General features: G+C 39.9%; 2 protein-coding genes across 13 annotated transcripts in view; one reads left to right on the top strand and one right to left on the bottom strand.

Moving 5' to 3' along the window:
- The window catches only part of NOXRED1 (NADP dependent oxidoreductase domain containing 1), a 26,133-nt gene extending 13,256 nt beyond the window's left edge, over window positions 1-12,877 (top strand). For 4 of the 7 annotated variants that reach the window (XR_012379097.1, XR_012379095.1, XR_012379098.1 and 1 more), the window contains exons 7-10: window positions 4,762-5,021; window positions 7,183-7,353; window positions 8,681-8,781; window positions 10,812-12,877. Coding sequence is in view for 1 of the 7 variants with exons in the window: in XM_073895644.1 (XP_073751745.1) it covers window positions 4,762-4,930 (169 nt within the window). In the remaining 6 variants the exon portion in view is untranslated. Of the gene's footprint in view, window positions 1-4,761; window positions 5,383-7,182; window positions 7,354-8,680; window positions 8,782-10,811 lie in introns of those variants that run through there. The other 3 variants (XR_003207637.2, XR_012379099.1, XM_073895644.1) reach the window with 3 other exon arrangements.
- On the bottom strand, window positions 7,762-21,030 carry SAMD15 (sterile alpha motif domain containing 15). 6 transcript variants are annotated; one of them, XM_073895642.1, is made up of 4 exons: window positions 18,799-21,026; window positions 18,672-18,702; window positions 17,527-17,625; window positions 7,920-8,054 (listed from the first exon to the last, which is right to left on the bottom strand). In XM_073895642.1, exons 1-3 carry the CDS (start codon window positions 20,818-20,820, stop codon window positions 17,543-17,545), a joined length of 2,136 nt encoding a protein of 711 aa, XP_073751743.1. In that variant the 5' UTR covers window positions 20,821-21,026; the 3' UTR covers window positions 7,920-8,054; window positions 17,527-17,542. The 6 variants fall into 6 exon arrangements, with proteins under 6 accessions (XP_025725337.1, XP_025725338.1, XP_025725339.1 ...); XM_073895643.1 differs by lacking the exon at window positions 7,920-8,054 and adding an exon at window positions 15,398-15,678 and having other exon boundaries at window positions 18,799-21,029; XM_025869552.2 differs by lacking the exon at window positions 18,672-18,702 and having other exon boundaries at window positions 7,762-8,054; window positions 18,799-21,027.

The following is a 21,030-nucleotide window of genomic DNA, read 5'->3' as shown; positions in this document are numbered from 1 at the left end:
CTGGGTGGCTCAGTTGGTTAAGCATCTGCCTTTGGCTCAGGTCATGGTCTCGGGGTCCTTGGATCTAGCCCTGCATTGGGATTCCTGCTCAGCAGAGAGTCTGCTTCTCCCTCTGCCTCTCCCCCCATCCCCCCTGCTTGTGTACGCATGCTCTCTCTCTCTCAAATAAATAAATAAAATCTTTAAAAAAGAAAAGTCACATTAACCAAAATGTATGTGTAGACTGGGTTTCATATCTCTCCCTTCCTTTAATTAATGTTGTAAACAACATAGATTTCCTAATATTAAGCTTTCATTGCATTCTTAAACTCTACCTAATAATACACTTCCAGATCGGTTTTGCTTGTATTTTATTTATGACATGTATATCATACTCAAAATTGGTCTGTAGTTTTCAAATTTGGTATCAATATTGTGTTAATGTTATAGAATTAGGAAGTCTTTATGTTCTGGAACAGAACAGAGGAATTATAGATTTCTTGAAGATCTGACAGAACTTTACTGTAGATCTCTCTAGTCCAAATATCTGGCGGGGGAAGTTGCAATTTGACTATCTTTTCAGTTTTTCCAGTTTATGATCTGTTCAGGTTTACTACTTCTTGAGTCAACTTTGGTAATTGGTATTTTTCTAGCAAAAATATTTCATTTTTATCTGGATTTCAAATTTGATGGCCTATGATTATACTTGTATTTTAAAAATCTCATCAGATTATATCTCATTTTGCATTTCTAAGATTGTATATGTGTTTTAATTTTTTTTCTTGGTTATAGTTGATAGCAGCTTGTCTATTTTATCGCTCTTTTAAAAATAATCATTTTATAGTTTTATCAATCCTACTGGCCAACTTTTTAATTCAAATATTTCTACTTTTTAATAATTAGTTCCTTCCTCTTTTCTTTTGCGTTATTGTGTAGCTCTTTTTCTTAGCTTCTTGAATTGAATATTTATGGCTCATTTAATTTCAATCACATTATTAATATAAAAATAGTAAGAGCTAAGAATGCTCAGCTAACCTCTTCAGCTATGTGCTATTGGTCTTTAAGAGAATGATGACCTTGTTGGGCACAAAGTTCCTGTGTTAGTCAAATCCACTATATCCTTGCTACTCAGACTAGCTGGGATCCTTTCCATCACCTGGGAATTTGTTTAGAAACACAGAATCTGGGGCCTCACCGCAGATATATGGAATCAGAATCTGCATTTTTACAAAATCCCAAGTGATAACCACATTAAAGTTGGAAAAGTGCTGTTCTACATTCTTTTCCATCAGATCATTTGTTAGAGTGAGAGGCATGACATATTAGTATTTCCACTCTGATTGTAGTTTCTTACATTCTCTTTATATTTTTAGTAATCTTTGCTAAGTTTGAAGCCATATCATCAGCCCCATCCCCACTCTTTTAAAAAAACAACTTTTTAAAAAAGATTTATTTATTGCGGTTCCTGGGTAGTTCAGTCGCTTAAGCCTCTGCCTTTAGATCACATCATGATCCCAAGGTCCTGGGATTGAGCCCTGCACTGGGTTCCCTGCTCAGCGGGGAGTCTGCTTCTCCCTCTCCCTCTGCTGTTCCTCCTGCTTGTGCTCTCTGGCTCTCTCTCTCTCTGTCAAACAAACAAACAAATAAATAAACAAAATCTTTAAAAAATAAATAAGTAAAAGATTTATTCATTTATTTTAGAGAGCAGGGGAAGGGGCAGAGGGAGAGGGAGAGAGAGAATCCTCATGCAGACTCTGCACTGAATGCAGAGCCCGACTCAGGGCTCCATCCCAGGACCCAGAAATCATGACCTGAGCAGAAAGCAAGAGTTGGCTGCCCAACTGACTGAGCCACCCAGGCACTCCCCAAAAAACTTTTATTTTGAGATAATTTACATGCAGTTGTTTTTTTTTTATTAGTTTAAGACATAGAATTTAGTGATTCATCAGTTGCATATAACACCCAGTGCTCATTACATCAAGTGCCCTCCTTAATGCCCATCACCTAATGATCCCTTCCCCCCACCCCCCACCCCTCCAGCAATCCTGTTTCCTAGAGTTTATTTTCTCTTATGGTTTGCCTCCCTCTCAATTTTCATCTTATTTTATTTTTCGCTTTCCCTATGTTCATTTGTTTTGTTTCTTAAATTCCACATATGAGTGGAATCATTCACATGCAGTTTTTAAAAATAATACAAAGAAATTCCATGTACCCATTTATCTACTTTCCCCCAATGTACAAATTTTAGTACAAATATCTCTACATGGATATGATAAAACTATAATAGAATACTACAACCGGGATAATGCCACTGATATAGTCAAGATCTAGAACAGATCTATCACTGAGTGATCCTTCATATTGGCCATCTCCTCAACTTGGCAATTGTTAATCTGTTTTCCATTTCCATATTTTGTCATTTCCAGAATGTTATATAAATGGAATTATAGAGTATGTAACCTTTTGGGATTGGCTTTTTTCATTCAGTGTAAATCTCTGGAGATTCATCCAAGTTGCTGTGTATATTAATAGTTTATTCCTTCTTATTGCTGAGTAGTATTCATAGCATGGATATACCATACTTTAATCATTCATCCATTGAAGGACTCCTGAGTGGTTTCCAATTTTTGGCTGTTTTGTTTTTGTTTTTGTTTTTCAGCTTTTGGCTATTATGAATAGAGTGCTATGAACATTCATGTACAGGTTTTTTGTGAACATAAATTTTCATTTCTCTGGGACAAATGCTCATGATTACAATTCCTAGGTCATTTGGTAGTTGTATGCTTTTTGTTTTGTTTTGTTTTTTTAAGACATTGCCGAAGTGTTTTTCAGAGTGGTTGTACTGTTATACATTATCACTAGCAATGTATAATCCAGTTTCTCTGCATCCTCACCAGCATTTGGTGTTGTAATTAATTTTTATCTTACCATTACATTTGTAGATCAATTTATGGAGAATTGACATCGTTATTATGTTGAGTTTTCCCATCCATGAACACAGTATGTCTCTCCATTTATTTAGATCTTCTTTATTTCATCAGCATTTTGTAGTTTTCAGTATATAAGTCTTTTTGTGTGTGTGTGTGTGGTAAAGGTTCATTTATTTATTTGAGAAAGAGAGCACGAGCATGAGCTGGAGGGGTAAGGGGAAGGGAGAGAGAATCTCAAGCAGACTCTGTCTTGAGCACAGAGCTGGATGCCGGGCTCAATCTCACAACCCCCAGGTCATGACCTGAGCCAAAACCAAGAGTTGGCCACTTTTAACCAACTATGCCAACCCAGGTGCCCCAGTATGCAAGTCATATATGTTTTGTTAGATTTACATCCAAGTATTCCTTTTGTATGTGTGTGAATGGAATTGCATTTTTAATTTTAGTGCCCAAGAGTTCATTGCCTATATATATATATATATATATATATATATATATATATATATATATAGAATTGGTTTTTGTATTATTTCCTGTGACTTTGCTGAACTCATTTATTAGTTCTGGGACATTCTGTTTGTAGATTCCTTGGGATTTTCTACATAAACAATCATGTCACGTATAAATAGGGACAGATTCATTTTGTCTTTCCAATTTGTATACTTTTTTCCCCCTTTCTTGCATTATTGCATGGTCTACAACTTCCAGGACTATGTTAAATAAGAAGGGTGAGAACAGATATCCTTGCTTTTACTCTGATCTTTTTAACACTGTAACAATCCTATGTCTTAATACTTTTTAACTTGAATTGACTTGAGTAATACTTAACATTGCTCTGTTTTTATTTGCATATTAACTTCTACTTCTTTCTCTATACAACTGAAGAGGATATCTTAAAAGAAATGAGATCTTTTCTATTTTTTTTTAAGTTTTATTTATTTATTTGACAGAGAGATAGTGAGAGCAGGAACACAAGTGGGGGAGTGGGAGAGGGAGAAGCAGGCTTCCCACTGAGCAGGGAGCCCAATGTGGGGCTCAATTCCAGGGTTCTGGAATCATGACCTGAGCCAAAGGCAGAAGCTTAATGACTGAGCCACCCAGGTGCCCCAGATCTTTTCTTTTTTAAAAAAAAGATTTATTTATTTTAGAAAGAGAGCACGCACTGGGGCAGGGGCAGAGGGAGAGGAAGAGAATCCCAATCAGACTCCCCACTGGGCATGGAGCCCGATATAGGGCTCAATCTCATGACCCTGAGTGAAAACCAAGAGTCAGACACTTAACTGGCTGTACCACTCAGGTGTTCCAGATCTTTTCTATTCCTAATGTCCATGATCCTCTTATGTATGCTATTTTCTTTCTCTTTTTTTTTTTTTAAAGAGAAAGAGTCCGCACACAAGCAGGGGGGAGGGGCAGAGGGAGAGAGAGAATCTTAAGCAGGCTCCACACCCAGCACAGTGACCGACAGAGGGCTTGATCTCTTGACCCTGAGATCATGACCTGAGCTGAAACCAAGAGTCCATTGCTTAACCTGCTGAGCCATCCACGTGTCCCTTATATATTCTATTTCTAAATTCAAGGGAAATACACTGAAAAGGATGTCAATGTCATTATTATAATCATTCTTTAATTATGAATTCCCTCCCAAATGCACTTAGAAAAATGCGCATATGTGCAAAACGCATCACAAGTACAATTAAATCCACATAGTGAATAGTTGTAGCTGAATGTTGATGAATTTTAGTTTGATATTTCCAAGTGTTGGAAAACTTTCTTTAAAGGAAATGTTCAACAGCCAAATCAGAAGTATTAAACAGACATAAAAAAGTAACAGAATTTTTTTCCCCCACCCCAGGCCTTTCCCCTGGTTTGATCTGACTGCTGTGCAACTCAAGGAAACACCCTTTGGTCAGCATCTCTCAGCCAGTACTGCTCTCCAGGACCACCTTACCTATCGATACTGTGATTCATTTGGTATCTCCCTACCCCAAGGACAGCAGCCAGGGGTTTCCACAAGGCTCTGACTCTCAATAAGAGAAGAGACCTCGGGAATCAGAATTTTTTTCCCTCCACAATGCTTGTACCCTGATTATCACAATTGACACTGGGAGTCATGTGAGTGTACTGTGTTTGCCACATGTTTGGGCATTAAGGAATTAGAAAATTGTACTAATGTCTTTAACATATAGAATAAAACAAGAGGTCTTTTACATCAGTTTATTTGGGTATGTCTGGCTTCTTGGAAGCAACCAAATGAAACTGTATAACCTGACACACTTAAGTAAGCTCCTTCCTGAGGAAAGCCATGTTAATATAAATTATCTTTCTTCTAAAAGCTAAATTCAAGAAGTTATGTCATTATTAGACAGTACATACTGCAGCTTGTTTTCCTGTAGCAGTGTGTAGCTGACAAATGATACAGCTTGATTTTCCTACCATTTTGGATAAAGAAATAAAATGTGGTAAACACTGTTAATTATGACTCATTTCATGTTTATTTCAGCTATATATGACTGTCCTGGAACTATCTTATTTAAAGCCGTTCCCATTTAAACCATTTTTATTTTTATTTTAAATAGGTAAGAAAGTATTTCTTGACAAAGAAAAAAATAGCTCATCTCAAGTTGTTGGACACTTGGAGAGTCAGGATCCTTTCTTCTGAGGTCTCTTTAGGCAATTTACATAGAAATGCTTCCCAATGGTACCCTAGCTGCCCCTCACCCATTTAAACCATTTTATTTTATTTTATGTTAAGATTTTATTTATTTATTTGACAGAGAGAGAGACAGAGAGAGAGGGAACACAAGCAGGGGGAGTGGGAGAGGGAGAAGCCGGCTTCCCGCTGAGCCGGGAGCCCGATGCAGGGCTCGATCTCAGGACCCTGGGATCATGACCTGAGCCGAAGGCAGACACTTAACGACTGAGCCACCCAGGTGCCCCCATTTAAACCATTTTAAACCATAAAACCATTTTTACAAATAGCTGGCGTTTATATTAAATGGCTAAAAATAATTTTGCAAAATATAGATCTTCTTACACTGCAAAGTTATTTCCTTTATGTTTTGCAAATACTTTATGTCAGTGATATAGAGTAGAAAACAACAGAAGGGAAGTGTGACCATCAGGTTGAGGAGGAGGACACTGACTATGCTCTGTCATTGCACTAAATGTTTGCTAAATGTGAAGTGCTTTTGAACAAAACCATTCACTATACATGTAAACCACCATGGTGTTAGGTTAATCATTTACATTTTTCTTTTTTGCATAATTGTGAGCCAGGCAAACTCAATAGTATGGTTTAGAATGGTCTGAGATGAAATTCATTGGTCCAACTTGGGAAAAAAGTAGGTTCATCATCAGATACTAACGTTTGGTATGAATGCTAATTTGAGGTACTGTTCCTTTTCTCAGAAAAAAAAAAAAAGAATTGGGATTCCTTTGACTATTCATTTGGTGTAGGGAACTGGGCAGGGTACATCATTGTCTTTCTGGATTATGGTAGTCCTTTAGTGGCTCTTAGGGTTAAGAAGTGAGGCTGGGAAGAGAAAGAACAGTTAAGTCTATAAAACTAGAGAGGAACTGGAGTCATTCAAGCAAGAAGTATTTCTTCTTTTGAGCAGTCTACCCAGTCATGGGTAGACTCTAGCCTAAATTTCTTTCTTTCTTCCTTCTTTCCTCCCTCCCTCCCTCCCTTCCTCCCTTCCTTCCCTTGTAAACCCTACCCCCAATGTGGGGCTCAAACTCACAACCCCAAGATCAAGAGCGCATTCTCTACTGACTGAGCCAGCCAGGTACCCCCTGAATTTCATTTTATAAAGGTCTGGAAGGTACCACATAAAAGAGTCATGTAAACAAACCCCAGTCTCTATTCCATAGTCAGTGGCACTTCTATAAGCCACATTGTTTGTAAGGATAAATACAAATTTTTAAAAATACTAAAATTTTTTGGGGGGGGCACCTGGGTGGCTCAGTCATTAAGCGTCTGCCTTCGGCTCAGGTCATGATCCTGGGGTCCTGGGATTGAGCCCCGCATCGGGCTCCCTGCTCATCGGGAAGCCTGCTTCTCCCTCTCCACTTCCCCTGCTTGTGTTCCCTCTCATGCTGTGTCTCTCTCTGTCAAATAAATACATAAAATCTTTAAAAAATAAAATAAAATTTTTTTCTCTGATGTAAAAAGAGAACTCCCCTCTTCCCTTTTCTTAAAACATTTCCTTTAGAAAACATGTAATTTAAATCCTTTTTCTGTTTTTGAAATGTATGTAAATCCTCTAACAAGTTGAAGAAGTCACCTGCCAGTTTTACATCCCAAGACTGTTTGAAATGGGAGCAATGAGGAGGATGGCACCCTATCTCCCTGGCCTAAGTGCCTGGTTCCACATCGTAACTTCCTGTTTATCATAAAGATATGAGAAGTTTCATTTTTCCTTTGGATACAGACAGTTAACATGTAAGTAATGGGTTCTATCTGCCTGGCTATCTAAAAGGGTGGGATTTCCTTGACTTCATAATCTTTAGCAGCTTGCCTGTGATGTCTATCACCGATTTAGTGCTGATTCAATCATACAACTGTTTCTTTTTCTGCATTTGTGGAGAACCTTATTTGGGTTGGCAGGAGATTTTACTTTTAATTCCATTTCCTTAACATGTTCCTACTACCAGATGCATTACTAGAATTTATCAGGAATCCTTACGATTACCCAGAAAGAGAACTATTGCTCTGTTTAAACACGGGGCTAAATTGCAACACAAATGAAGGGAAGATGCTTAGAGGTGGTGATAGAACTAGGAGTGGAGCCAGCAGTTCTAATTTCAATCGTTAATGAAGAAGAGAAGAAGAGAACCCAAAAGAACACACTTCTTTCCCCCAAGTAGTTTAGTTTGATCTTTCAAGGTAAGTGAAACAGCTTTTCTCTATGGTTCAGTGTAATGCAATGCTTCATTCTCTTCAGGGGCGGTTGTTTTTGGAGCATAATCCTGTAATCCTGCTGCTTGCACAAATTCAGAGAAGGTCAAGGAATCAGATTTTACCCCACTATGACCTTTTCGCTCTAAAAATAAGCCAATATTGTCCCTGTAGGGCAGGGCGATGGTGCGACTGAACAATGGCTCTTCAATTCCCAGGAGCACCCGTGTATGCCGAGAAATTGCCTGCAATACAAGGATAATTTTTTTAATGAAAAATTTACTGAAAATATAACTAAATCAAAGTATTTTCCTAGGTCTCTTGAACGCTAGCCTCTTATTTCTATGGGAAAATAAAATAATGAAATAACACATGGAAAGTCTTAGTAGCCAGGTCCTTACCAAAATAAAGTTCTAAAGAAAAACACCAAGTAATTTATTATCTTTTTATAAGTTCCATTTAAAGATGTTTCTAGGCCCTTGCATCAGCTCGCCGCAGATGGGTTCATCTCTTTCCTTGGGCTGAGCAATCTGATCAACCTTATGAGCAGATAACATGTTTAGATTAAGAGCCATGACTATCTCTGGGAAGGTTAATAAATAACTGGTCTACAAGGGGCTCTGTTAACTTGCAATTAAGAAAAAAAAGGTCATTACTCAAATAGTTATTCAATTTGTTTGACTAAAAACAAATCTCAAAGACTAAAAAGCAGATATTAAAGTTCCAGCTGTTTTATTAGTACCTATACTTGTATATTTTTACAATATTCTTTGCCACAGTGTTCAGTGTCTCTAAAACATATTTTGTATTTATTGAGCACCATGCCACTTGATATCCTAGATTAAACTGTCACTGCATTTTCAAATTCTAGCTTTAGTCATAGGTCTGCTATAACACTGCTATCTGAATTCATATTCTGCATCTGGATGAGAATGTAGTCCATGAAATTTCTGCTAGAACGCAGCCAAAAGGGTGAGTGGAGCTTTTTCCTTTTCTTTTCTTTTTTTTAGTTTAGTTTAAAACTACTGGCCATAGTTACAAGGTTGTAAAATGCATTCATGCTACAGTTCTTAACCTGATGCAAAACTGTCCATTAGTAATGCATTTTAGATAGCTAAGATACAGGGCACCTGGGTGGCTCAGTTGGTTAAGCATCCGACTCTTGGTTTTGGCTTGGGTCATGATCTTGTGGTATTGAGATCGAGCCCTGTGTTGGGCTCCATGCTGAGTGTGGAGTCTGCTTAAGATTTAAGATTCTCTCTCTCTCTCCCTCTGCCCCCTCCCTGCTCGTGAGTGTGCGCGTTCTCTAAAAAAACAAAAAAACAAAACTATTTAAAAAAATAGATAGGGGTGCCTGGGTGGCTCAGTTGTTAAGTGTCTGCCTTCAGCTCAGGTCATGATCCCAGGGTCCTGGGATTGAGCCCCGCATCGGGCTCCCTGCTCTGCGGGAAGCCTGCTTCTCCCTCTCCCACTCTCCCTGCTTGTGTTCCCTCTCTCGCTTTGTCTCTCTCTGTCAAATAAATAAATAAAATCTTTAAAAAAAATTAAAAAATTAAAAAATAAACAAGGGATACCTGGGTGGCTCAGCCAGTTAAGCAGCTGACTTCGGCTCAGGTCATGGATTCTAAGGTCCTGGAATCAAGTCCTGCATTGGGCTCCTTGCTCAGCGGGGAGCCTACTTCTCTCTCTGCCTGCCACTCCTCCTGCTTGTGCTCACTCTCTCTTTCTCTCTGATTAAAAAATAAATTTAAAAAATCATAGGTAGACAAGATACCTTTTTCTCAAATCTTACTTGAATTGGTTTTATTTAGAGTCTAGAGATGATTTGTGGGTAAGAGAGTCTACACAGTTGCCTTGTACCCAGTGGGAATACAATTGAGCTTTTAGATCCAAATTACCACCCCTTAAGAATGCTCATTTGTAATTGATGCTGCTACACTGAGCACCTTCTTTGTTCAACAACTCACCCTGAATGCCCCTTACCAAGCAGGTTATTTCATAGATTCACTGAGGTTTACAGATGGGTGTCCCCAGGAGGGACTCTTTAGTCATAAACAAATGTATTCACTATTAACTAAAAGAGCTATGTGCCTACTGTAGGCTGAGAAAGTCCAGTACTGTTTAATATTCTAATGCAGAAATTAAAAGTGTTACAAAACTACTGGTTACATGTGGAATCAGGAAATATAATCTGACCATCTCTTGCAAAGGAGTAAGAGGGTCCTTTGATGGGCTACAAATTAATCTAAAACTGTGAGTTTTTTTCTTAGTTCTGATGAATAACAAGTAACAGATTTTATTTTTGCCTAGGACTTACAGCAACTTACTAGTAACTTAATTGAGTTAGTAAGGATTATTAAATATAGGTATTCATGAAGACTATTAGGATTTCCTAAGGATTCTTTTTTTTTTTTAAGATTTTATTTATTAATTTGACAGAGAGCGAGCGAAAGCAGGAACACAAGCAGGGGGAGTGGGAGAGGGAGAAACAGGCTTCCCGCCGAGCAAGGAGCCCGATATGGGACTCGATCCCAAGACCCTGGGATCATGACCTGAGCCAAAGGCAGACTGAGCCACCCAGGCGCCCTCCTAAGGATTCTTATTCCACATTCTAAGATGGTGGCCCATGCTCAATGCCTGACATCACTGCAGAGCACCTACTTCACATGGTCTCAAGCAGATATTTTAATGCCTACAGTTTTCAAGAGGATTCTATTATTACTATATCATCATTGTATCCTGTGTGTTTTTTTTAAGATTTTTTATTTATTTATTAGAGAGAGAGAGAATGGTAGAGAGAGAGCATGAGAGGGAAGGAGGTCAGAGGGAGAGGCAGACTCCCTGCTGAAGCAGGGAGCCCGATGCAGGACTCGATCCTGGGACTCCAGGATCATGACCTGAGCCGAAGGCAGTTGCTTAACCAACTGAGCCACCCAGGCACCCTGTATCCTGTGTTGATTAAGGTTTTTAAAGGCTGCTATTTTTTTTTTTTTTTTAAGTAGGCTCCACACCCAGTATCGAGCCCAGTATGGGGCTTGAACTCAGGGCCCTGAGATCAAGACCTAAGCTGAGATCAAGAATTGGATGCTTAACTGAGTGAGCCAACCAGGTGCCCCCAAAGGCTGCTATTCTTTTATTTGTAAGCTACTGATGGTTTTGCTTCATCATTACCGATTTAGTTATACTGTTTGGTTACCTTATAGTATGTAACTATGCACATTTGCATAATTGGAAGCTATAATTTAATTAAACCTAAAGATATCTTCTTATGGTTCAAATATGAATCATCTATACCACCATTATTAAAGCAGATGTATAGTCTCCTTAAAATCTGCCTGTCAGTTCATATAGCAATGTGGATTAATCTTAAATGCATTTTGCTAAGGAAAAGAAGCCTGACTCAAAGGCTACATATTACTTGATTCCATTTATGTGACATTCTGGAAAAGGCAAAACTATAGCGACAAGAAACAGATTAGTGGTTGCCAGGGCTTGGGGTGGAGTGATAGGCTGACTACCAAGGGGACACAAGGGGAATTTTAGGGTGACAGAATTGTTCTGTATGGTTCTGTGTGGTGGATACATGATCCTGTGCATCTGCCAAAACCCACAGAACTGTCCACTGCAAAGAGTGACTTTATGCAAATTTTTAAAAAGCTGTCTCAGGAACCCATGATAGAATATAGGCTGTGGACAATGAATCTAATTGTATTACAAAGTAAGACATAATCTCACTGAAGGGGTAGGGAAGAAAGGAGCTGACCTAAATAACTAACTTTGAAAAACAGTGTTCTGTCTAGGTAGTGTAAAGCTGAAGACAAAAAGAACTGTAGACAAACACTATACTCTATTGGTAAATTTGTTTCTCATAGGCATACATATTTATAGATAAGAAGAGCCAGGTTTCTCCTGTCAGAGAAGGAAATTATCAAGAAGCCAAGTGGGGTAAGGAATAGAAAGGATGGGAAGGCTAGAATGAAGCCAGTGCTGGGCTAGAGGCAGAGAGAACAGTACGAACTCATGCTAACAGAAAGAAGAAATCTGTGTATACATGGGATTTGTATATATACATATATTTCCTACATCTTTCTGCTCAGAGTGCCTAGAAGCCATGACACCCCCACAGCAACAAGCACAACTAGTGCCACATCTTGGTTTCTAAGAATCCGATAAAAGCAACCAGGGCTCCTTGGAGATGGTCTGAAGTAACATGTAATGCTCTGGCTGGAGTACTAGCACTAGAAAAAAATAAGGGGAGCATGTCAGGAGGACACAGTGGCCAAACTGAAAGTGTTCCCAAATGGTGGAGAAGGGACAATTAAACACAGGATTCCTTACAAAGGGTTCCAATTAAACATGAAAGAAATGAGGAAAATAGAAAATCCCCATTAGAACACCACAGAAATAACTGCTGCAGGCAAGATCCACTGATGGATGCTAAAATTAGTAGGCCAAATTTTAAGGAGGAACTGGATATTTGCATAGCCTCAAACTATCTTCTCCAATATATTTATTACTGTGATAGTTTTACTATATGTCCATAAACTCTGGTACTCCTCCCTCCGGGAGGTGGATCTTAATTCCCCTCTCTCAGAGTGTGGGCTGGACCTACTAACTCACTTCTAATAAACAGAATCTGGAAAGGGAACATAGTAACTTCATAGTGAAGAAACCTGGCAGACACCATCTTAACCAGGTGATCAAGGTTCACATCTCCAGTAAAAAATCACGTTGATATCATGTACTCCCTGATGAGATGAAAAGGGCTCATCACCTCTGTGATAGTCTCCCCCAAAATGCATATCTTCATGGGAAACATGAGACAAACTAAAATTGAGGGAAATCTTCAAAAAACTTGACTACTGCTTTTCAGTGTTAAGGTCATGAAAGACAAAGATCAGGAAACTGTCACATATTGGAGGAGACCAAGAAAACAATGACAGCTAAAGGCAAAGTAGTATCCCTGATTGGATTCTGGAATAAAAAAAGGACATCAGTTGAAATATTGCAGAAATCTGAATAAAGTCTGTAATTTGCTTAATAGTATTGTACCAATGTTAAATTTTTTTTTTTTAAGGGCAGGAGAGAGGGGTGGAGGGGCAGAGGGAGAGGGAGAGAGAATCTTAATCAGACCATGCCCAGTGCAGAGCCTGAGGTGGTATTCAGTCTTACGACCCTGAGATCAAGACCTGAGCCAAAATGAAGAGTCACACGCTTAACTGACTGAGCCACCCAGGCACCCCAATTTCTTTGTTTTGATAAATGTCACATGGTTACATAAGATGTTAACATTAGGGGATGCTGGGGTAAGAGTATATAGGAACTTTGTACTATCTTTGTAACTCTTCTGTAAAACTAAAATAATTCGAAAATTGAAAGTTGAAAAAAGAAAAATATTTTTGTCTAGTGATAATTTGCTCACATGTTATGAATCTGTGCTATTCAAATAGTTTGTATCAAGGCAAGTGTAGTAAAATTGCTGGGATATAAAGCTTATGAGGCTATATTTTGTAATAGAAAATCATGCATACAAAAGGAATAAGCAGTTCACCTATATTATTCTTCAAATATTTATCACAGAATTCTTTTCTTCACTTGGAGTTAACAGTTAAAAATATTTTAAGAATTATTTTCTAAGAGACAAAGCTGAAGCAGGTATAATGCTATTTTGTCTGGCTTGTCCCTAGAATAAATAAGGTTGACTTCCTCTCCCCTTTCTACCAAGCTAATGCATCTCTACAAATTGGAATAACAGGATAGTAGCTTCAAGAGCTTCCTTGGCCAGGTTCAAAGAATTAGTGTTTCTTTCCTTCTATACTCCCCACCAGTCTCACCCACACAGTTAGCTCTTCTTTTGTCTTCTCAGTATGTTGGAGGAAGGGCAAAGGGAATAGTAAGTTCCCATGCAGGGTAAGCATGGATAATTGCAAAATTAAGGAAGTAAAAGGAAGCTGAAGAGAACAGAAACTGGCCATACATTAACTGCAAAGCTTGTAAATGGGATGTGCAGTCCAAATGTGGTTCAGTTTCTTAGCAGCATGCCCGGAATTCTGAACTCAAGACACCCGCTCTTTCCCCAGTCCTGCCACTCTGCCAAAGCCCATGAATGATGATGCAGGAGAGGTTTTTTTTGTTTTGTTTTGTTTTTTTAAGATTTATTTATTTGATAGAGCAAGTGAGTGAGTAAGTGAGGGGAGGGGCAGAGGGAGAGAATCTTAAAGCAAACTCCCCTCTGAGCACGGAGCCCAATGTGGGGCTTGATCTCACAACCCATGAGATCATGACCCAGGAGATTATGACCTGAGCCGAAACCAAGAGTTGGACACTTGACTGAGGCACCCAGGCATCCCAGATGATGTGGGAGAGTTAACATGAAAAAGAGTACTACACTGTGTAAGTGTTGTTGTGGGATAAATTGTGGATATACTAGTTGCTGTAATTACAATGGTGGGATTAAAAATGCTTATATATCAGTAAGAAAGGTAACTACAGCATACTCAAGTGTTGGGGAATGTGATAAAAAAGATGTGACTGCTGATTGACCCATGAGCTGGACCCAGGCACTCAGAGGTTCTTCACCCCCTCCCCTGTCCTTGGAATGTGGGTTCCACTTGCCTTTCCCATTCCCAGAGGCTGCTTTAAGGACATGGCCTTCAGAGGGTGATATGGTGTTGAAAACACTTGCACAGTATATGTTACTGAACCAGTTAGAGCCTCTTTATAAACTTTTGAAATTTAAAGGCAAGGCGTGGAGATCCATTCATCTCGCTGTCATCCAAGACAAACCTCATATGTAAATTCCCTTTGTTATTATTAAAACTGCCACCTACCAACCTGGAGTGACCTGCCTCTTTCTTCAGTCGCTCCCTGCCCTCTGAGCACAGGGGCCAGTTTCAGATTACACAAGGAAAGCTCCCAAGAGGATTGCGAACCAACATTAAGCTCATGTATGATCTCTAAAAAGTTACCTCTGTCACAGTGTATAATTAGCTTTCTTCTGTGGACCTAAGTGTCAAGCAAACTTTTTTTTTTTTTTTAAAGATTTTTTTATTTTTTAACAGAGAGAGAGAGAGACAGCGAGAGAGGGAATACAAGCAGGGAGCGTGGGAGAGGGAGAAGCAGGCTTCCTGCTGAGCGGGGAGCCCGATGTGGGACTCGATCCCAGGACCCTGGGATCATGCCCTGAGCTGAAGGCAGACGCTTAACGACTGAGCCACCCAGGCGCCCTCAAGTAAACTTTTCTAAGATACCTTTAAATGTCTTGATCTTTATTACTCTAGTGACTTCAAGGAGAGGCCACATTTGTCTGGTGACTTTGATAAGTATTCCCAAGTTTGCTTATTCAAAGTTCTTGGGGTATAAGGATAGACCACTGGATACATCATTTACTCATGAGGATTTCAGAATTTTTTTTACTTTTTATTTATTTATTTTTTTAAAGATTTTATTTATTTGACAGAGAGAGACACAATGAGAGATGGAACAGAAGCAGGGAGAGTGGGAGAGGGAGAAGCAGGCCTCCCGCTGAGCAGGGGGCCCAATGCGGGGCTCGATCTCAGGACCCTGGGATTATGACCTGAGCCAAAGGCAGACGCTTAACGACTGAGCCACCCAGATGCCCCAGATTTTTTTTTTTTTTAAAGATTTTATTTATTTATTTGACAGAGAGTGAGAGAGCACAAGTAGGCAGAACAGCAGGGAAAGGGAGAGGAAGAAGCATGCTCTCCGCTGAGCAGGGAGCCTGACGTGGGGCTCGATCCCAGGACCCTGGGATCATGACCTGAGCTGAAGGCAGCTGCTTAACCGACTAAGCCACCCAGGCGCCCCAGATTTCAGAAGATTTTTAAGACCTCTTATTTCTTGCAAGGCCTGAAAAAGCATAATTACAATTTTTCCTATTGCATTGTTGATATTGTTATTTTTAGAATCAATGTCAAAGAAACAAAATGAATTGGCAGACTCTGAAAAATGCTTTCTCATTAGCAGCTGAAATTGTTGGTACTTAAAACATTTCAGGAATTTGTATTACAGGTTACTATTTTGCTATTTTTATTTAGAAAATCCAAAACACCATAAACATAAGTAGAAATTAGAGCTCAAAAACACAGTCATATCATCTTTGAACATAAAAAGAGTTAAGATATTTTATCTGGTGGTACTTGGTAGCTATGTGAAGGTATGGTTGGAAATACCAATTTGTAATGAGTGGTCCTTTTCCACATTACATATGTAGTGGTTCATGGTTACAAAATTGTTCATTTAGAGAGGCAATATAGTATAGTGGTTTAAATAGAGCATGGAAGTCATACAGAATGGATCTGAATTCTGGCTCTTAAACTTACTCTCTGAATAATCTTGTGTAAGTTGCTTCATCTTTCTGGGCCTCAGTTTTCTCTTCTATAAAATGGGGATTATAAGAAATGATACATGTATGGTGCCCAACACATGGTAAGCACTCAGAAGATGGCTATAGTAGAGTTCAAAAGATTAAAAGTTCACTTAGGACTACGTTTAATAATTTAAAGGATTTCTTTATATCTTGTTGCCAGGAAAAGGACTTAGGTATTAACAAGTATAACTTTATTTTCTAAATCATATGACTTATGGAATTACATGGTTTTAATGCCTGATCAAGAGTCACGTAGGGAACAAATTCCAGGGCCTACCCCAGACCTAATGAATCAAAATCTCTGGAGCATGAATCCTAGGAATTTAAAAAAAAAATCTCATCTGATTCCGAAGACTATTCAAGTTTGAGAACCACTGAGGCAGAGCTTATGTTCAAGAGTGTACTGAATGAACACTGATATGTTGGAGTGGGGGGGTATTAAAGGCAAGGTTATAAATGTGATTATGTGTGTGAAGCTTTGTCAACTATAAAGCACTATAAATGAAGGGTAGTGTTATACAAAGATGCATAATCATAGACTGCTGGTGCTGAAGAGATCTTAGGAAATTGAGGTCCAGTGAGGTTAATGTAACTTGTTGCAAAGTTAGAAGCAAAGCAGCCAAACACATATGGCATTATAAAAGTACCAAATGGGTGTTAGAGACGTACAGTATATGAGAGCTTGCGGGGAGAGGTTATTGGGGTTGGGGAGGTCAGGAAAGATTTCATGGGGAGATGAGAACTGAGCTGGCTCCTGAAGGATGATTAAGGTTCATATTAGTCACACAGGGGGAGGGGGACTGAGCAGAGATGTAGAGGGAGGAATGTACAAGGCAGGAGTTCAAGGGTGTGAGTCAGACCCTGTGAGGTTGAGCAGGAAACTCCTGTAGAGACACAGGGGAGAGAGTGGTGGCTGGAGAAAACTTGTGGAGTGCCTCAAGTCCTAAGCTAAAGAACTGAGACTCTCTTGCAAGCACAGGGGATCCAAAGGTTTCTGACTAGTCTAAATACTTGGAGCGTGAAAGTCTAATAGCTGGGCTGTTGAATCCAAAGGCCTATGGACAGAGACTAAAAGCAGGACGCTACTGGAATATTCTAGGAATGAGGCAAGAGAGGTCTGAACAAGTGAGAATGGAAAAAGCCAGATGCTATACAGGGAACTGACAGTTCCTGGGATCTTTGTGGGGATCAAAGGAGACAGAGGAAGAAACCACTGTGTGGGGGAGGGTGGGGGTGGGGGTGGGACTGCGATTATGGTCACGTCACTGACAGAAACAGGAGGTTGGTCTGAGGCAGCGCTCTACAGGGAAACATGAAACACAACTCACCTTCGTGTCCTCAAAATCAGTTATCCCCATCTGAGGGAGGTTTGAACAGTTTACATGAATGAGCTTTCGACCACAGATGAAGTTTGTGGTAAAACATTCCTGTTAGAACAACAAGAATATCACTCAAATGATTATGGTAAATGGAAGAAAAGAAAGAGAGGGATGGAAGGAAGGAGAAGAAAGGGTTGGGGGAAGAGAAGGGAGGGAGGGAGGGAAAGATAAATCAGGTTTGTTTCTAGTTCTGTATAGGGAAAAAAATTTTAATTGTTTTAAATTAAATTCAAATTTAAAGTAATCCTAATAATCCCACATATTTTCCATCTAAGCTTTCCATTAAATTTCATACTGTTTCTTAATATTTTTTTTTTCTGGCATGATACACCTAGTGCTTCTTTCATGCATCAATTAAATTTTTAAGTAGTACAAAAGATTTCAGACCTTGTGTTTTTTTTGTGGTAGCCTAAGAACATAGTTGGCATCAATGAAATAAGAGGATTCACCCTATCTTTTTTTTCAGTTTCCTGTTTTTAAAATTTTTTATTATATTTTTATTGACATATAGTTGACATTCACTCTATCTTTTTTATTTTATTTTTTAAAACTTTTTAAAAAATTTATTTGACAGAGAGAGAGCGAGCAAGAGTAGGAACACAAGCAGGGGGAGTGGGAGAGGGAGAAGCAGGCTCTCTGCCGAGCAGGGAGCCCAACGTGGGACTCGATCCCAGGGCCCTGGGATCAGGACCTGAGCCAAAGGCAGACGGCCAACGATTGAGCCACCCAGGCGCCCCTCACTCTTGTCTTTTTAATAAAACTACTCTTGGTGAATTGGCTATTTAAATTAATACTGTTAGGTGCTCATGATACACATGACATATTTGGAGCAATTAATTAATAGTACAACTTAAGGCAGCTGCCACTAAAACAACTTGACAAAGTATCAAAAAGTCTACCTTGGTCATAATCTGTTAAAAAAAAAAAGTTTCTTGTGAAAAGAGGCCTATATAAATTTCTTAGTCTTTACTCAAGAATTGCAGAGAAGTATACTCATTGTGATAAATAGGGAAAACAAACAAATGTGACCCTCCCTTCCTCTATCAAAACACAAAATACATCAATGGAAAGGACAAACTTTAAATCCAAGTTACCTCTATCATAGTCCAGGACTTTTCTATGCTCCTGGTAGTGAAGAAGAGGCAAGAGCTCAGGTCAGGGTAAGAGGAATAAGAGATAGAATAACAGAATGTGATTTTTAAAAATGTTACTTTTGTATACCTTGTATTGAGGGAAGCCTAGCTCACTAATCCACTCTGCAACTTTCTCTGGGCTCCACTTAAGATACTCAAATTGTAGCTCAGCACTTCCTTTTGGCTGGGTTTCTTCATCTTTATGTACCTGTTTCAACTCTGGGGACAAAGCTACAACTTTTTCACTAAAAGACTCTCTCAAATCCCTCTGAGAGTCTGAGAGGTAAGGGTATAAATCATCACTGATATCGGTAACCTCAAACAGTCCTTTAAAATCCTTAGAAAACTCATAACTTACACTCACTGAGTCTACTTCACTTATTGTGAGAGACCCGAACATAGACTCTTTTTTAGCTTTCTTGGTTTCTTTTAATGACCACTTTCTCGTTTGATAGTCAGAGTGTTCTAGCTCATCCTTGTCTAGGGAATACTTAAATTTGACTGGTTTTGCCCTATCTTCCTTGAAAAATTCTGTAGATGACACTATTCTTAGTGGTAGTTGGGCTTTATCTGGTAATTCTAGATCTTTCTCTTCAGTTTCCTCTGTTTGTGTCTTCTCTTGGACCTCTGTTTTGGTCTTCTGTGGTGGCATTTGACCTGTTTCCTCAGTTGATCTTCTTGGTTCTTTCTTTGGAAACTTTCGCTCTAGACCTTTCTCCTCTGTTGAGTCTCTTACTGTCTCCTCTGATTTGGACTTCTGTGGTGGTGCCAGTCCTGTCTCCTCGGTTGATTTTCTTTGCTTATCTTTTTGCTCTGAGGGTTGAGTGTCCTCTAGTGCTTCTAAAACTTTCTTCACAGTTGACTCTTTCTGGGTCTCCTCTTCAACTTCTGGTTTGGTCTTTTCTGATGGCTCTAGACCTGTTTCCTCAATTGATTTTCTTGATTTTTCCTCAGGAAATTCTGATTTGGTTTCTTCAAGTGGCTCTGGAACTTTCTCCTCAGTTGACTTTCTTCCTCTCTCTTCACTAGACTTAGTTGGTTTCTGGTCTGGAAACTCTGATTTGGTCTGCTGAGGTGGCTCTGTCTCTTTCTTCTCAGTTGATTTTCTTTGGTCCTCCTCTGGATTCTCTGGTTTAGTCTCTTCTAGTGGTTCTACACCTGCCTCCTCAGTAGACTTACTTTGTTTCTCCTTTGGAAACTCTGGTTTAGTCTGTTCAGGTGGCTCTGTCTCTTTCTCCTCAGTTGCTTTTCTTTGTATCTCCTGTGGAACCTCTGGTTTAGTTTCTTCTGGAGGTTCTAGACCTGCCTCTTCAGTTTCTCTTGGTTTCCCTTCTGGAAACTCTGGTCTGGCCTGCTCAGATGGCTCCCTCCCTTTCTCCTCGGGTGATTTTCTTTGTGCTTCCTTTGGAACGGTCATCTTTGGCGGCTGTAGATCTGCCTCTTCAATTGATTTTCTTAGTTTCTCACTTGGAAATTCAGGTTTGGTCTGCTCCGGAGGTTCTGGACCTGTTTCTTCATATTGCTCTTTCAGTGAATCCTCCAGAACCTCCAGTATGGTCTGTTCTAGCAACTCTAATCTTGTCTCACTGATTGACGCCCCTGAATCTTCAGACTCTGTCTCCTCTGGTAGCTCCGGATCTGTTTCCTTATCTGACTCTATAAGTACATCCTCCGTAACACCTATTTTGGCCTCCTCCGGTGGCTCTAAATCTGGCTCCTCTTTATCATCCATAAGGACCTGCAAATCCTTGAAAAGCTCTCCTCCCATCTCTCTCAATGTCTCTGACTTCGCCTCCTGCGGCATCCCTGGATCAGTCTCTCTAGGAAGGTCTCTCTCAGACTCCTCGGGAATCTCCTCCTTGGACGTGCCGGTTGGTTTTACGTGTAGGTGTACATTCTTTCGCACCCCCACTTCTTCGAGGTCTTTATCCTCCGTCTCTGGCTGGGGTTCCTGGTCAAGCTCTACAGGTAGCTCCGGGCCTACCTCTGCCATGGTGTCAGCTTCGGCATCTTGAGCCACTTTAAGAGACGTTGGTAGGTCGACTACCTCATACTCCAGATCTTCTCCTTCAACTGGGCCGGAATCGTAATACTCTGGGACTTCAGCCATGACGCACGTTAGCCAACGCGCCCAGGCCTCCTAGCAACCCCAACTTCCGATAGCGTCGCTATGGATACCATGAGTTCCGGCCGAGTCTTCCTGAATCTTCCCCAGGTTTTGTTTGTTCTGTCAAACCCTGACTAAAAACCTGCGATCAAAAGCACGCAGTCACCCTCCCCGCGTCCGCGTCGCCAGCCTCCGCTGCCCAAAGCCCCTGCG

The sequence above is a fragment of the Callorhinus ursinus genome, unplaced genomic scaffold, assembly GCF_003265705.2.
Source record: "Callorhinus ursinus isolate GAN/ISIS: 27379988/994484 unplaced genomic scaffold, GSC_fseal_2.0 scaffold8, whole genome shotgun sequence".
NCBI lineage: Eukaryota > Metazoa > Chordata > Mammalia > Carnivora > Otariidae > Callorhinus > Callorhinus ursinus.
This window is presented reverse-complemented; position numbering and strand designations above follow the sequence as displayed.

What these genes read in the sequence shown, in the direction of transcription:
- SAMD15 (XM_025869552.2), bottom strand. Translation starts at nt 20,820, where the DNA reads ATGGCTGAAGTCCCAGAGTATTACGATTCCGGCCCAGTTGAAGGAGAA. An exon ending in TAGGCTTCCCTCAATACAAG is followed by an intron (nt 17,626 to 18,798) that starts GTATACAAAAGT and finishes TTGTTCTAACAG; the next exon opens with GAATGTTTTACCACAAACTT. An exon ending in CTGATTTTGAGGACACGAAG is followed by an intron (nt 8,055 to 17,526) that starts GTGAGTTGTGTT and finishes CTTGTATTGCAG; the next exon opens with GCAATTTCTCGGCATACACG.